The following is a 17,137-nucleotide window of genomic DNA, read 5'->3' as shown; positions in this document are numbered from 1 at the left end:
CTGCTGCCAGATGATGAAAGTATAGTTTAGGTTCTCATTACTTGAGTTTGAGATGCAATGAATATCACTTTGAATAGCAAGTCTAACGAGAGGATAATCTGTGCCAGTGCTTAAAGCTGGTTGGCCAAAACTTTAGCTGTTGACAATGGACTACTCTCCACTGTGCTTGGTTATTCCCAAGAGTTAAAGTATAGGTATTAGCAATTTGTTCAGAGCAGGTCTCAAATATGAGCAGGAAATTACATAATAAAAAATGTCTAATCTGATGGTACCACACCAGACGATGTTATGGAGGATGCAGTACCAAATAAAATGAGCAGTCACAATCCAACAGCAGAGTCAGTCACTGCAGCATATATGAATACCAAAAAGACAATGAGTAGAATAAAAGGGAGTAGTTGATCTAAACCTGGGTGGATCTAGAGGGAAAGGTGATTAGTGCGATCACACCCTCCAGTGCCAGATTAAGGGGGGGACAGGGTGTACGAATCCCTGGCCCCCCCTATCTTAGGGGCCCTCCTGCCAGAGCTGCTGTACATGGACAATGCTACATCTTTCCAGGCTTCACTACCCGCGACACTGCATGCTCACCTACTCCTACAGCACCGGTGACTAGTAAAAGCCAGTGCAGCCTGTGCATCTGACATTGGAGCTGTGGCAACAAGGCGCGAGTAGGCGGGAAGTCTCCTGATTATTGGTCACACCAGTACAGGTCAGTGTGTAAAGATATTAGGGGGGGGAGGAGTGGGAATCGTTAATCTAGATTTTTAAGGTGTGGGGGATCATTAAATATTTAAAGGGTGGGGGATCATATATAAGGGGTGGAGGACCATTTAATATATATGGGTGGATTTGATGAGCAGCTGGGAGAGGGAAAGAGACTATATATATATATATATATATATATATATGTATGTAAATCTGTCTTAAGTGCCCCGGGTCCCCTAAATGTTTAATCCCAACCCTCACACTTATCACGTATACTACTATAGGCTTTTTTCAGTATGGTAATTGTTATCAAGATTTTTTAACTCTGTTCTCAAGGCTCTGAACATTTGCGTAGTGTTGCCAGGATCTGTTGTGACATGAGGTGTCCAGAGCGTGATCACACATGGTCAATTTTTTTCTTAGATAACTTTTGTTCCCAAAACGATAAAACTATGGCTTCCTCTTTACTTACACCCTGTGTTTAACAAGTTACACATAGTATAATCTCTGGGTGTTACGGGGACTACTCTGTTTCGAGGACTACCAGGTGGCACCCAGTGGAGCTCATACAATTATGCTTAGCCTCCTGCTAAGCTAGGCTTCACCTTTAGCAGCTGCCTTTTCAGGTTGAATTAGGTCCATGGATGGACAAAGCAGCTATTGGAGGCTGGGCAAGAGTAAGGTATAGTGCGAAGAGACGCTCACCGTATGCAACCAAGACTGACTGCCCAATTCTCAAACTGATATTTTTAACAGAGTGTATGTGGGTGCAACAATGCACAGGGTGGAATCAGCGACTAAACATTAACTGTATGTGAATGCAACAATGCACTAGGTGGAATAAGTGACTGAGTATAACTGTATATAAATGCAACAATGCACAAGGTGGAATAAGTGACTGAGTATAACTGTATATAAATCAAGGTATCATCTAAATAGATGACCACAAATGTTCCCAGGAACTCTCGGAGAACATCGTTAATGAGATCCTGAAAGACGTCAGGAGCGTTAGAAAGTCCAAACGGCATAACTAAATACTCATAATGACCTGTATGAGTATTAAAAGCGGTCTTGCATTCACCCACCTGCCAGATCCGTATAAGGTTGTATGCTCCACGCCACGCATATCAATTTCAGAAACAATTGTTGCCCTCCTTCAGCTGATCAGACAAAGCAGAAATTAAAGGTAAGGGGTATGATTTTTTTATCGTCACCTTATTCAGACCCCTATAGTCAATGCATGGCTGCAACGAGCCATCTTTCTTGCCCACAAAGAAAAAACCTGCTCCTACCAGTGATTTGGAAGGGTGAATAAAACCCTTCTCCAAACTCTCCTGGATGTACTCCTCCATGGCTTTAGTCTCAGGCAAAGATAATGCATAAAGCCGACCCTTAGGAAGCTTTACTCCAGGCATAAGATTGATTGCACAATCATAGGATCGATGAGGAGGCATTGACTCAGCTTGCTGCTTGGAGAAGACATTCTCATAAGCCAAGTATTGGTTTGGCAACCCCTCCGGAAACGGTTGTGCCTACCTAATTGGTATGGTCAAACAATTTGCAATACATTCAGAACCCCAGGAAATAAGATCGCCAGTACTCCAGTTGAATGTTGGATTATGTGTTTTTAGCCAAAGTAGTCCCAATACAACCAAAGTAAGTGGGCAGCGAATGAGGAGAAAGGCTAACTACTCAGGATGAAATATTCCAACGGAAAAATGTAGAACTGATGTCCGAGCGGTAATCCGACCGTTGATTAGCGGATTCCCATCCAAGACACAGACGGAAATTGGTGAATCAAGATATTGTATAGGAATTCCTTGGGCACAAGCAAACTCCAAATCCATAAAATTTCCAGTGGCACCGGAATCCGAGAAGGCCAGGACTTCAACTTCAAGTAGAAATCTTAGCTGGGAACAAGAATTAATTATTTGGGGAACAGAGACCTGAGAAAACTCCCCCGGAATCTCTTGAGTCTACTTGTTTTCCATCGTTTGCGGACAAGCATTCGCCAGATGCCCCTTTGCTCCACAATAAAGATATCCCCAATTGTGACGTCTGGACTTCTCTTGGGGTGGTAAGCGGAAAGCCCCAATCTGCATAGGTTCCTCCATATCCCCCGCAACTTCAGGCACCGTCCAACAAGAAGATTGTGTGGGAACCTCTTTTTCCATCCTCCGTTCCCAGAACCGCCTATCCACTTTAATGGCTAACTGCATAAGAGCATCCAAAGTAGCCAGAGAAGGATATTGAACGAGTGAATCATTAATTTGCTCAGTTTGTCCCAAATGGAACTGACTCCGTAGTGGCAGGTAATTCCAACCGCAATCATTGGCCAATCGGCGAAATTCAGTACAATACACCTCAGTTGAGTTTTTCCCTTGCTTCAGGGAATGAAGATTGGCTTCTGAGGATGCTGCCCGATCTGGGTCATCTTAGAGTACTCCCAGGGCTTTAAAGAATGCATCCATGGAACATAGACTGGGGTGATCTGTTGGGATGCCAAAGGCCCAAGATTGCGGATCGCCTTGCAAAAGGGAAATAATGATTCCCACTCACTGGGCCTCAGAACCTGAGGAGTGAGGCCTGAGCTTAAAATAAAGCTTACAGTTTTCCTGGAAGTTAATAAACTGTTTACAGTCTCCAGAACACCTATCAGGGAGGTTGAGTTTTGGCTCCCTCGCAGCAGGTGACGAGATGGCCCGAGACCTATAATGACTCTCCTCTTGGGTTTTTATAGCTGCTCTGTCAAACCCTGGATCTGGCCTTCCAAAATCTAAACTGGATTTTGAGTTGGATCCATCAGGAAAACAAATGACCCAAGAGGCTATGGTTGTGGCTGGTTATACTGTTACGGGGACTACTCTGTTTCAAAGGGCTTCCAGGTGGCACCCGGTGGCGCTCATACATTTACGCTTGCGCAGCAGTCCAGTAGCCTCCTGCTAAGCTAGGCTTCACCTTAACCAGCCACCTTTCCAGGGTGAATTAGGTCCACCCCATACTCAGATGCCCCCATGTCTTATGGATGGACAAGGCAGCTATTGGAGGCTGAGCAAGAGTAAGGTATAGTGTGGAAAGATGCTCACCGAATGCAACCAAGACAGACTGCCCAATTCTCAAACTGATATTTATAACAGAGTGTATGTGAGTGCAACAATGCACAGGATGGAATCAGCGACTAAACATTAACTGTATGTGAATGCAACAATGCACAGGTTGGAATAAGCGACTGAGTATAACTGTATATAAATGCAACAATGCACAGGATGGAATCAGCGACTAAACATTAACTGTATGTGAATGCAACAATGCACAGGTTGGAATAAGCGACTGAGTATAACTGTATATAAATGCAACAATGCACAAGATGGTCAACAATAAAAGAGCAAAAGGTAATAATCTATGTGGAAGGTCCACACAAAAACCTGATTTCTAGGTGGACTGGACCTGATCAGGAACATGATCAAGACAAGGTAACCGATTTCAGGAACACACTGAGCTGACAGGTTCTCACACGTAGCAGGAACTATAACCAGCACAGGAGAGGAAACAGGAAGGGAATATAAAGTGAGACACTCCCAATCAGAGCAGCCAGAAAAAACAAGCCTCCTGATGAGGAGATACAATGCAGCTGGACAGCTAGACACACAGAGGCAAACTACTAATTATACAGCAGCTGAGGCTGAACACAGGGATACATGCAGGAATCTAGCTGCTGGAGTGCAGTAACACAGGTGTGCCACTAGTGGCTTGGAACACTGGGAAGCTACACCTAGGCAAATTTGAAAATCAGTGGTCTTGCTCTGGTTGGGAAGTCACTGCTGATTGTTTGAGCGAAAATAATGGAGGAATTTAAGTAATATTTTACCGTAGGAAAAACATAAGTGAAGAGGTTAGACAGAATACATGTGGTGCAGGGGCATGTTTACAAAGGAGGGGGCCCATGTGCACCTCCGGGTGGGCCCCCTCCTCTGCACAGCATAGTAGTCTCAGGCATTATGCCGGAGTCTACTGTGCAAGCGCAGGTCTCCAGAAGCATGGCGCCCACCATGTTCCGGAGACCAATTTGACTTCTGCGCATGTGCAGTGGCCATTTTGGCTGCAATGTTTGCAGAGAATGCAGCGCCCGACGCTGTACTCCAGAAGGTAAGTATTAAAATATGGGTGCAGTGTGCACCGTGTGGGGTCCCCTGGACTCAGGGGCCCATGTGCTCCGCACACATTGCACCCATTATAGAAACACCAATGACATATTGAGAGAATATGAGATGAATTGGGAGCTTACTGCTAATAAATATATATACTTACAGTATTCAGAAGGACAAAATGAATGTAAGAAGGTCAAACAATGTGGTCCAAGAGAAGAGAATGAAACTAAAAATAAATCTAAAATTAGTCTTTTTTATTCCAGGTGACTGTACTAGAAGCCAGTTATCGTGTAGGAGGTCGTGTATTAACACACAGAGACCCAGAGGGCTGGTATGCAGACTTAGGACCTATGCGTCTGCCTATATCACAAAGGTAAAGCTTAACACCAATAATGCAATCTTTCTGTTTTGCATGATCATCACAAAACAGGACCATTGAGCACTCTGACCTTCACGTAGATCCGATTGTGTAGGCAACAGAAAGTAAACATAAATTTTGCTGCAAACATTCTTTACAACTAAACTCATTTACTGAACAGCTGGATAAAATTACAGTAGTTGATCTGTTCACACTTACCTGCTATGGTCTGTCAATGTAATCAAACTGACCAAATTGGCTGCATGTGTGGGTCATTTTAACTGTATTTGTAAAATACTTTTACCCTCTAGTCCTGGAGTATTCAATATGTAGCTCTCCAGCTGCTGTGGAAGTACACATCCTAGCATACCTTGCCATAGTAACGCTATTAGGGCATGTTAAAACAGCTCTTTTCTAATCATATACAAGTACATAATGTATCAACTGAAAATTCATATTCACATACGATTATCAATAAGTAGTTTACTTGGGTATGTGTATTTCAATTATCCAGGTCCAGCTCTAACTAATGCTGCTTATTGATGGAAGTACTTCTTCTCTTTTTTCCTTTAAGTTATGTACAGACCATTAACACAACTCCTTAATTCCTTATTACATTAGGTAGTCCCCGTCCCGTCCCACTCCGAACATTATAAACCAATTTTCCAAAACCATATATTTACTTTCCATTTCTATATACCTAAACATTCATGAATAAATAAATGTAACTCTTTTGGAATACACTTTTTAGTGAAGTCATGTATACAGGTGAAACACAGAAAATTAGTAAATTGTGCAAAAGTTCATTTATTTCAGTAATTCAACCTAAAACGGTGAAACTAATATGTTATATAGACTCATTACATGCAAATACAAGCCTTTATTTGTTATAATTTTGATGATTGTGGCTTTCAATTTAAGATAACCCCAAATCCAAAATAATCAGAAAATTAGAATATTACATAAAATCAATAAAAAAAGGATTTTAAATAAAGAAATGTCGGCCCTGTCATGACTGTGGTTTTGTGAACCCGGTGTTAGTGAAGTCTGTGCGGGCAACTGGAGGACTATGTGAATATTAGACTGATCTGTAGGAATCAGTGAGAAGAAGGAGCAATCCCTGACCGGGGATCGAACCCGGGCCTCGGCAGAGGAAGCCGTATCCTGACCACTGGATCACCAGGGACTTTGATAGCAGGATGATAAATGTATAGGTGAGACTGTACTGGATGTAGTGTCACAGGAGTAGGTGCTTATGTACTCAAGGTTACTGACAAGATAGTAAGACGGACTGGTTACTGGTGAGACTGATAACCGGGCTGGTTACCGGTGAGACTGCGATGCAACTGTAAGTAGAACGAAGACTGTGGCTGTAACTCTAGTACGAGGCAGAAGAACCCTGCGGCTGTGACGGTAGACTACTGCAGCTGTGGTTTTAAGTTGAGACTATGGAATACTGTACTGTGCCTTTAAGGTGAAACACTGCAATTGTGCCTTTAAGTTACAGTGCCCTCAGGAGAGGATGCACACTCTGGAGCTCTAGAGATATTTCTCCAGTTTCTTTTAAAATTGTATTATATTTGGTATGCTGTTTGGAGTTAGGGGGTGGATGGTCACCTGCCTCGTGAGGTGCAGAGCCACTTCCCCACTGCAGGACCACCGTCCTGAGGGGCTATTTGTTCAGCGGGCACTGCGCCTTAGCTGTTGCAGTCGCAGCATGCCGCACACCCCTAATGCTGCCTGAAGGTGATCGTCGGTGGTGAGTACAAACCGGGGGCCCCGCTAGGGGGGTCCCCGCTTCATTGTGCGGCAAAAGCACGGGTGAGACATACGGGTCCCTCCTGGGGGGGGACCCGCTGTAGCCCCTGCATGACACTGGCTGACACTTGCTGTGCTTAACATTTATGTGACACTACAGCGCATTTAGGAGACATAGCCAGTATAAATATGTAACAGTAGCTCCAGCACCATTACAGGGGGTGGAGCTATGTCAGAGCAGGCTCATCGGCATTTTGGCACCTTCCTCTGCATAAGCAGCAGCAGCCTCACACAGCCCCTCCGGTCTGTCACACGCTGGATCACTGGTACAGAGTGTTTGAGTAGGGGGATAGCTGCTATTTGTGCACAATATTCCTCTAGGGGAATCCTAGTTAGAAACAGTTTAACTGATATATCTATATAAAAATGCTGACAGCCTCACTGGGGCTCTACAGAATTTTTGTGCTGGTGTCCTCTCTTACTCTGTCTCCACTCACATGCAATAGGGCAGGCTTGTTTGTAAGTCAGTCTGTGTTGTGTGTGTTATTGTGTGTTACTCTATAATGGTGAAACAAAGATTATGCAGTGTTTGTAATGCCATATTCTCCCCTCTCTCACCTGGTTCCTTATCATGTGATCACAGAAAAAAATAGAAAACACCTGCGCTCTGTTGTTAATAAGGGTATATCCCTCTAATAATAATCCAACAATTAAAAAATAATTAATAAATAATTATAAATGAATATAAAAGGACGGTAGGTTTTAGGTTGAATTAATATACAAATTTAATAGAATTACTAAAAACACATAAGATGTCTGGCATATAAAATCATCTTGATCAAATCAATTCATGGGTCACAAGACATTCACTAGTCCCCTTAGGAGAAGTATATCATACTCCAGGCTAGGATTCTCTCCAGATATGGTCCACAGATATGGTTGTAGGTGAGTAGCAACTTTGCTAAGTCCCTTTTTAAGCACACCGTGCAAGCTTTCTCATGCAGATAGGGTTTTCTCTAGTCTCACCGTTGATGTTTAGGGTCCAAAGTGGAGAGTCCAATTGGTGCCGTCCGGGTAAGTTGTAAAGAAAAGTTCTCCAATTTTTAAAGAGGGGGTGTTTAGTGAAGATGTCCAATAATGTCGTCTCAACGCGTTTCGCTGGTGTTAACTGCCAGCTTCCTCCATCACACGCTGGATCACTGGTACAGAGTGTTTGAGTAGGGGGATAGCTGCTATTTGTGCACAATATTCCTCTAGGGGAATCCTAGTTAGAAACAGTTTAACTGATATATCTATATAAAAACGCTGACAGCCTCACTGGGGCTCTACAGAATTTTTGTGCTGGTGTCCTCTCTTACTCTGTCTCCACTCACATGCAATAGGGCAGGCTTGTTTGTAAGTCAGTCTGTGTTGTGTGTGTTATTGTGTGTTACTCTATAATGGTGAAACAAAGATTATGCAGTGTTTGTAATGCCAGATTCTCCCCTCTCTCACCTGGTTCCTTATCATGTGAGCAGTGTAGTCAGTCATCACAAAATGCTGACAATGTGGGGGAGAGTCACGAGTCCTCCTGGCTGGGGGCTATAAAAAAATATGATGTCTGATATGTCATCTCAATTAATGGCTAATGCCAATAAAACACAAGAACTGCAACAAGCAGTAGCAAGTCTAGCTGCCAAGGCTGATGCCCCCCATTTCCCCCTGTCTACTACAGGTGCACGTAAATGTGCTTTACCTGCACTCCTATCAGATACTGATGATGATATACAGGATGATGGGGATGATGTGGACCCCATAAGTGGGGACTCCACCCTTGCACAGGGTATTTGACCCCTCATTTGGCTATAAGGGATGTGCTAAAACTCCCCCTGGAGGATGCTACAAATCAGCAGTAATTTTTCCTCCCACAAGACAAACTGACAGTCACTTTTCCTGATTCCAAGGAATTAGATGATTTGGTTAAATTAGCCTGGAAAACTCCTGATAAAAAATATCAGGTGTCAAAACAGTATTTGCATACCTTTCCCTTTGCCCCTGAAGGCAGAAAGTTCTGGGAAGAATTTTCAGCTGTAGATGTCTCTGTCTCTCACCTTTCCAAAAAGGCAGTACTCCATGCCCCATGGCAGTACTCCATGCCCCATTTACGGTAAAGGACCCAGGGAAAGGAAAATTGAGGCCACACTGAAAGCTATCTACACTTCTGCAGGTGTATCTCAAAGACCAGTCATTGCAGGTTGCTGGATGACACATGCAATTCATTCCTGGGCTACTCAAATTCGGGAGGGTCTCTCGGGGGATATGACCCTGGTTACTACAGTTGCTTTCCAAAAACACATTCAGGACATGGCTAGAGTCCTCTGTGACTCCCTAAAAGAGATTGGCAATATTAATGCTAGGACCACTGCTATGTGTCAGATCTGTGGTTATGTCTGTTCCCGGAGGGGGCACTAGTGGGTCAATGGTGGTGCGATGGAGACACAGAGGAGGCTGTAAGAGATTCCTGCACATGCGCGCAATGATGTTTATTAAATGCTCACGAGTATAAACAGTAATTGAAGCAGATGAAAACTTGAGATGAATGGTACAAGGAATGCTGACAACGATGAAATAAACAATCACAGGTATTTAGCTGGTCTGGAAACCAGTGCAGTAATTAGGCAATGAAATACAGGCAATGAACTAGTCTAGAAACTAGTATAGCAATCAGATGTTGATCACTCCCACAGTTGGTTTGGAAACCAGCAACGATACTCCACACAGTCAGTTTGTAATGTAAAGTCCACAACCAAGTAAGGTTAAGCGGGAGACAACTTGAAACACATATGAAGTGGTTGTATTTAGTGCAACCTTGCCTACCTGACCCTCTCCATGAGGGAGAAAATGCTCTGATCCTGGACTTTCCTGGTAATGTATGATTGCCATCACCTGTGGTGAAACACCTTTCTTATCAATTAAATAGCTGACCACAGGTGATGGAAATCCTACATTACCAGGAAAGTCCAGGAACAGAGCATTTTCTCCCTCATGGAGAGGGTCAGGTAGGCAAGTATGATTTAGTGCCAGATACAATAGCACAATGCTGAATGCAAGTTAATCATACACAGGTGAGAATAATGAATAGCACCTGAAGAAAGTCTCTTACTGCAAAAGGTGGAGGCTGACTGTAGCAGAAGTGTTAGGCGCGGCGGTCTTCGGCCGTGCCCTGACTGAGCAGCGGTCACGGCTGCCACGCCTCTCTCCTTCCCTGTCCCCCGCACGGCGCCTAGCAACGCCAGGACACCGTGCGCACGATAGCCGCCGGGTCCTTGGCAACGCAGGACGCCGTGCGTGCAGGGCCGCCGGGTGCATAGCAACGGGGACGCCACAGGTGGACCGCGTTCCCCGTTGCTAAGAATAGTTAATTAGGTTGCTCGTGCAGCAGGGCAGCTGCACGGCAACTAGTAATTAGGGTCTGGGGGCTGGTCCTGCTGGCCCTCCTGTTATTGGCCAGCAGGGCCTTTTTATGTGAGCCAGCACACTGCAGCCCCGCCGGTGATAGCTTCTTGTATGCTATTCCTGCCTTGCAGAACTCTGTTCCTGTCAGCCGTGTTTGGTGGATCTTGCTCCCTGCCCTTTGGTACTTTGGAGGTCCGAAGCCGGTCCTGGGAATCCTTCTAAGTCCTTGCGAACCTATTTGTCATCTGGGGTTCTCGCCCGGTTTCGTGAGTAGCGGCTTCTGCCGCGTGTTGCGGCCTATGCCGCTTAGTGTTTACTTTACTGTGAATTGGTGCATTTGCGGAGGTTTCCGCTTTCACTGTCCTCCCTGGAACTCGGCGGTGCCGTGTAGGGGAGTGGACAGTGGTTTCTTTGTAGTTCTTTTCCTTTGGCGGCGTGCCACTCATACGTTTAGTTTTTAGGTAGTTTATAGCCCCTAGCATGGTTGTTTCAGTTAGAGGTCCCCTTGTTATTACCGTGTCTCAGTTCACGCCTTGTCTCTCTTTAAGACCTGAGGGGGCATCAGAGTTGGGCAGACCTAATCCGCCCTTCAAACGCGGCTGCCATGGGCCCAAGAAACCATAGTCGTTCAGGCGTGAATTGATAACACGGGTAAGACAACGGAGGTAGGGTGCTAGGGGCTATTTCCTTCCCATCTCCCAATCCCAGCATTCCGTCTTGGTGCTCAGGACTCACTACATAAGATCTCCCCTGTCCTGAGCATCAGGATCGTAACATTATCACCGGCCCACATAAAAAAAAAATGGGGTTTAATTTTTCCCGTTGTATTGGTGGGCCTAGAAATTCGGCCTCATGAATCCGGCAGGTTTAGGGCCAAACCCCAGTCAGCTTTTGGTTAACCAAATACAGGAATTAACTCAGATGGTTCAGGACCTTACTCTTCGGGTGAGATCGCAGGAAGATCTTTTGCGAGCCTCCCCGAGTATGGTTCCAGAACCAAAGATGCATTTACCTGACCGTTTTTCGGGTAACCGAAAGGATTTTTTTAATTTTAAGGAAGCTTGTAAGCTTTATTTCCGTTTAAGGCCCCGTTCCTCTGGTACTGAGTCTCAGCGGGTCGGGATTGTGATGTCTCTACTTCAGGGTGATCCACAGACCTGGGCGTTTGGGCTAAGAGCGGATGATGCTGCTTTGTTATCAGTAGACGCCTTTTTTAAATCCTTAGGCCTCTTATATGACGACCCAGATAGACAAGCATCAGCGGAGAGTCACCTGCGTGCCCTTAAGCAAGGCAAAAATCCAGCAGAGGTGTATTGTACCGAATTTCGCCGTTGGTCGAACGACTGTGGCTGGAATGACCCGGCCCTGCGCAGTCAGTTTCGCCTCGGTCTGTCGGAAGTGATTAAAGACAGTCTCCTTCAGTACCCCGCTCCTGAGACTCTAGACAAACTCATGGAGCTCGCTATTAAAATTGATCGTCGTCTCCGAGAGAGGAGGGCTGAAAGAGGAACAACTTTTAGGCCTAATCCATGTGTATATACTTTTCCTGAGGACGTCGAGGAGCCCATGCAAATGGGTCTCTCCCGGCTGTCCCCAGAGGAAAGAACCAGAAGGTTAAGTTCTGGTCTTTGTGTGTATTGTGGTGGTAAGGGACATATCGCACGTAACTGCCCGAACAAGCCGGGAAACGCTCTGACCAAGTGAATTGTGAGGGGGTTCACTTGGGTCTGCAGTTAATCTCCTCTAATAATTCTCTATTAGTTCCGGTAAAGATTTCCTTTGGCAGCCTCAGTTCGTTGGTGTCGGCCTTCGTCGACAGTGGAGCTGCAGGAAATTTTATGGATTTAGCTTGGGCTAAGGCTTTAGGCGTTCCACTGATACCCTTAGATAGACGTATCACCATGCACGGCTTGGATGGGGGTCCGCTTTCCAATGGGATTATTACTCACCGCACACCTCCAGTATTGCTAACAGTGGGGGCCCTACATTCAGAAGAAATAGAATTTTACCTTACACATTGTCCGGCAGTTCCAGTAGTTTTGGGTCACCCCTGGCTTGCCTTTCATAATCCCACCATAGATTGGCATTCTGGGGAGATTTCCCAATGGGGTCCTTTTTGTGTTAAGGAGTGTATTTCCCATCCTGTCCAGGTTGCGGCAGTTACCCCAGAACTTATTCCTCTGAAATATCAGGATTTTTCTGATGTGTTCTCCAAGGGTAATGCGGACGTTCTGCCTCCCCATCGGTCCTATGACTGCGCTGTAGATTTAGTTCCCGGGGCCACTTTACCTAAGGGGAGATTATATGCCCTCTCCGGGCCAGAAACCACGGCTATGGATAATTATATCCAGGAAAGCCTGAAAAAAGGCTTCATTAGGCCTTCGAAATCTCCTTTGTGCAGGATTCTTTTTTGTTGAGAAAAAAGATGGGTCGCTTTGACCATGTATTGATTTTCGGGCTCTGAATACATTTCTGTTAAAAACACCTACCCTTTGCCTTTGATTTCAGTACTTTTTGATCAGTTACGCTCTGCCGTTATCTTCTCAAAAATCGATCTTAGAGGAGCTTACAATCTCATCCGAATAAGATCTGGGGATGAGTGGAAGACGGCTTTCAGCACACAGTCGGGTCATTATGAATACCTGGTGATGCCCTTTGGGTTGTCAAATGCTCCTGCGGTATTTCAAGACCTCATCAATGATGTTCTTCGTGACTTTCTTGGAAAGTTCGTTGTCGTTTATTTAGACGACATTTTGATTTATTCTGAGTCTATGGAACAACATATTACCCATGTGCGTCTGGTTCTTCAAAAACTACAAGAGAATCATTTATACGCAAAACTAGAGAAATGTGATTTTCACATCACGGAAGTGTCCTTCTTGGGGTATATTATTTCTCCCCAGGGATTTTTCATGGAACCGAAAAAACTCCAGGCCATCCTTAATTGGGCGCAACCCACAAATTTAAAAGCAATTCAGCGCTTTTTAGGGTTTGCAAACTATTATAGGCGGTTCATTCATACCTTTTCTGATTTGGTCGCTCCTATAGTAGCATTGACTAAAAAAGGAGCGGACCCTTCCAATTGGTCGCCTGCAGCCGAGTCTGCCTTTCGGGCCTTAAAGCAGGCCTTTGTCTCGGCTCCTGTTCTCAGGCACCCTAACCCGGAGCTCCCCTTTATAGTCGAGGTTGATGCCTCAGAGGTTGGAGTGGGGGCTATCCTATCTCAGGAAGATCCGGAGTCTCAGGAATTACACCCTTGTGCCTTCATGTCCAGGAAATTCTCCTCCGCAGAATCCAACTATGACGTTGGTAATCGATAATTGCTGGCAGTTAAATGGGCTTTCGAGGAGTGGAGGCATTGGCTGGAGGGAGCTAGGCATACTATTACAGTGTTTACTGAACATAAGAACCTGCAGTATATTGAGTCAGCTAAACGGCTTAATGCTCGGCAGGCACGTTGGGCATTGTTTTTTACTCGTTTCAGGTTTATTATCACCTTCAGGCCCGGTTCCAAAAATACTAAAGCTGATGCCCTGTCACGTTGTTTTCTTCCGGTTCACAATAACCATCCTGCTACTACCCCCATAGTTCCATCATCTGTCATCCGGGCAGGCCTCACACAGGATTTATTTACTCAGTTAGTCCAGCTTCAACAGCAGGCTCCTAAACCGACTCCTGCTGATCGTCTCTTTGTCCCTGAATTTCTGAGAGGCATTGTTTTAGCTGAGTTTCATGACAACAAAGTCTCTGGTCATCCAGGTATCACTAAGACCTTGGAGTTAGTCTCTCGCTCGGTGTGGTGGCCTAGTCTTTCTAAAGATGTAAGGGAATTTGTCCATTCCTGTCAGGTTTGTGCACGGCATAAGGTTCCTCGTTCATTGCCGATCGGGCAACTCGTACCTTTAGCCGTTCCTCTCAGGCCATGGTCACATATATCCATGGATTTCGTGGTGGACCTTCCTCTTTCAGCCGGATTTCAAGTCATTTGGGTGGTAGTAGATCGTTTTAGTAAGATGGCTCATTTCATTGCTCTTCCCCGATTACCCTCTACTCAAGGGTTGGCAGTCTTGTTTCTCCGTCATGTGTTCAGGCTCCATGGGTTGCCCAGGCATATTGTCTCTGATCGGGGTCCGCAATTCATTGGTCGTTTCTGGAAACGTTTTTGTGCCTCATTAAATATGAAACTCTCTTTTTTTTTTTTTTAAACACGTTTTATTGGGTGGATCATAAAAAGAATACATTGGTAACAGAACACCCGGACAATTTGGGTGTTTAAAGAACAAGTGTAATTACAGTAAATTCGATCCTTTTTTGGATTTTTGTTTTCCCCTCATTTTAAAGGTTAAAGTTGAGACATATGCGATGGGGAACTCTCGGCAACGGAGTGGCATTCCGTCATAGAGAGTCAGCAAAGGCAGTAAGTAGAAAAGAATACTCAGAGAGCGAGTAGGAGAGGACAGGAAAGCGGTTGAGGCTGAGCGCCTCCAAGCAGAGAAAGAAGCAGGGGAAATAGGGGGGGGGGGGTGGAGGGGTGGCCCTCTGGGGCAGGAGGTGGCTAAGGCCATGGCGTGCCACGTCAGGTCACAAATGGGGAGGAGGCCTGTTGGAGGGTTAGCCACGGGGACCATACTTTGTCAAATCGTTTCGAAGTGTTACGTATGACTGCGGTCATATATTCCATTTTGTAGACATACCATATCCGGGAGATTATCACCGGCATTGGCGAGGGGGTCGGGCTCTTCCAGTCTGTGGCGATTTGGCATGTCATTGCCGAAACTACATGTCGGAATAGTTTGTTTTGGAGTCTATTGAGGGTAGGGAGAGTCATGGGGAGCAAAAAGTATTGGGGGTCAGCGGGGATGGAGGTATCAAATAAGCGCGATAGCAATATAATGAGTTCACCCCATATTTTATGAATTTTGGGGCAAGCCCACCATATGTGTAAGAACGAACCACTGTCCGTGCAGCCCCTCCAGCATCCATCTGGAGTGTCGGGGAACATGGTATGTAGACGGGCAGGTACGTAGTACCAACGGTAGAGTAATTTATAAATGTTTTCTTTAATTCTCACACAGATAGAGCTGGAAGCCGCATTGTCCCATATATCTACCCAGTCCTCGTTGTCAATAGTTACTCCTAGTTCCTTTTCCCATGCCGACTCGTGAGGGGCCCGGGGTGTGTTGAGGTGGTCATCAAGTAGAGTGTAAATATCTGATATGAGGCCTTTAGTATTAGTGCGCTTCCAGCTAATGTATTCGAAGGAAGATAAATGTCTGTGGAGGAGGGTAGTGGTAATGGTGGAGTGGAAGTGTCTGATTTGCAAATAGCGGAAGAAGTCCGAAGAGGGGATTACTGTTCCCTCACGTACATCCGCAAATTGTGGGAAGGTGGCATCGGAGGTAATATCGTTAAAGTATAGTATACCACTCGATCGCCAAGATGCATGCGAGGCTTTACACATGCCTGGAGGGAAGGCTGGGTTATGAAATAACGGGATGAGCGGGGACGGGTATGGGGCCAAGCTGAACCGTCTATATGTCAGGTCCCATGTGGCTAGTGAGCGGCTTACTACGGGGTGCGAGAGGGCCGCGCGGGGGCGCTGGTGCCGCTGGAGCCACAATAGGGAGGACAATGTAGCTAAGCCTATCTCCTCTGCCTCTATCCCCACCCAGACCTTCCGTGTCCCCCCCTCGTTACACCATTGTGCGCATTGAGCCAGTTGTGCAGCATAAAAGTATTTCTTAAAATCCGGGATACCCAGGCCTCCGCCTCTGGAGGGGCGTTGAAGCAGTTTAAGTCGAACGCGGGGACGTTTGTGGTTCCAGATAAAAAGGGAGGATTGGCGTTGCAGGGTCTTGAACACGTAGGTGGGAACATAAATCGGGAGGGTCTGAAATAGATACAAAAGTCGGGGGAGCACGCTCATCTTGACGGAGTTAATTCTGCCTATCCATGAGATAAAGTAGCTGGACCATTCCGCTAGATCCTCCTTGATTGTCTGCAGTAAACGGGGATAATTTGCTTGGAAAAGTTGGTGATGATGGTGGGTCAAGTACACACCGAGGTATTTAATCTTCTTTGTATACCAGTTACAGGGGAGGGTAGTTTGCAGGTCTCGTTTGAGAGCTGCCGGGATATAAAAATTGAGGACCTCTGTTTTGTTGACATTTATTTTGTATCCCGAAAACTGAGAGTATAAGTTAATCTCAGATAAGAGAGCGGGGAGAGATTGTGCTGGGTCCGTGAGGGATATCAGGACATCGTCGGCATATAACGCTATCTTGTGTTCGGATAGACCTGTGGAAATTCCATGTATAGCAACGTTATTACGGATTCTTGCTGCTAGGGGCTCCATGACTAGTGCGAAGATTAAAGGGGAGAGGGGGCACCCCTGCCTGGTACCGTTGGCAATCCCGAAAGTGGAGGAGGAGACACCGTTAACCATAACCTGGGCCGTTGGGGAGCGATAAAGCGCTCTAATCCCTTCCAAAAATTTTCCGGAAAATCCCATTTTTCCAAGGACAGCAAAGGCGAAACACCACGATATACGGTCGAAGGCCTTTTCCGCATCAAGGGCTAGAATAAGAGAGGGAGATTTCCTTTTTTGAATTGAGTATATTATCAGGTGCCTGGCGTCCAGGGATGAAGCCGACCTGGTCCGGATGGACCAGCTCGGGCATCAAGGGACCCAGACGGTTAGCCAATATTTTCGCGTATATCTTCAGGTCGA

General features: G+C 45.7%; 1 protein-coding gene across 1 annotated transcript in view; it reads left to right on the top strand.

Annotated features, from left to right (window-relative positions):
* Nucleotides 1-17,137, top strand: part of LOC134965257 (L-amino-acid oxidase-like) — a 189,483-nt gene that overhangs the window by 27,455 nt on the left and 144,891 nt on the right. The window contains exon 3 of the mRNA XM_063941751.1: nucleotides 5,120-5,229. Within this exon, the coding sequence (XP_063797821.1) occupies nucleotides 5,120-5,229 (110 nt within the window). The remainder of the gene's footprint in view (nucleotides 1-5,119; nucleotides 5,230-17,137) is intronic.

Source organism: Pseudophryne corroboree, chromosome 10 (assembly GCF_028390025.1).
Source record: "Pseudophryne corroboree isolate aPseCor3 chromosome 10, aPseCor3.hap2, whole genome shotgun sequence".
Taxonomy (NCBI): domain Eukaryota; kingdom Metazoa; phylum Chordata; class Amphibia; order Anura; family Myobatrachidae; genus Pseudophryne; species Pseudophryne corroboree.
The sequence above is the reverse complement of the archived record's forward strand: the minus strand, read 5'-3'. Positions and strand labels throughout refer to the sequence as shown.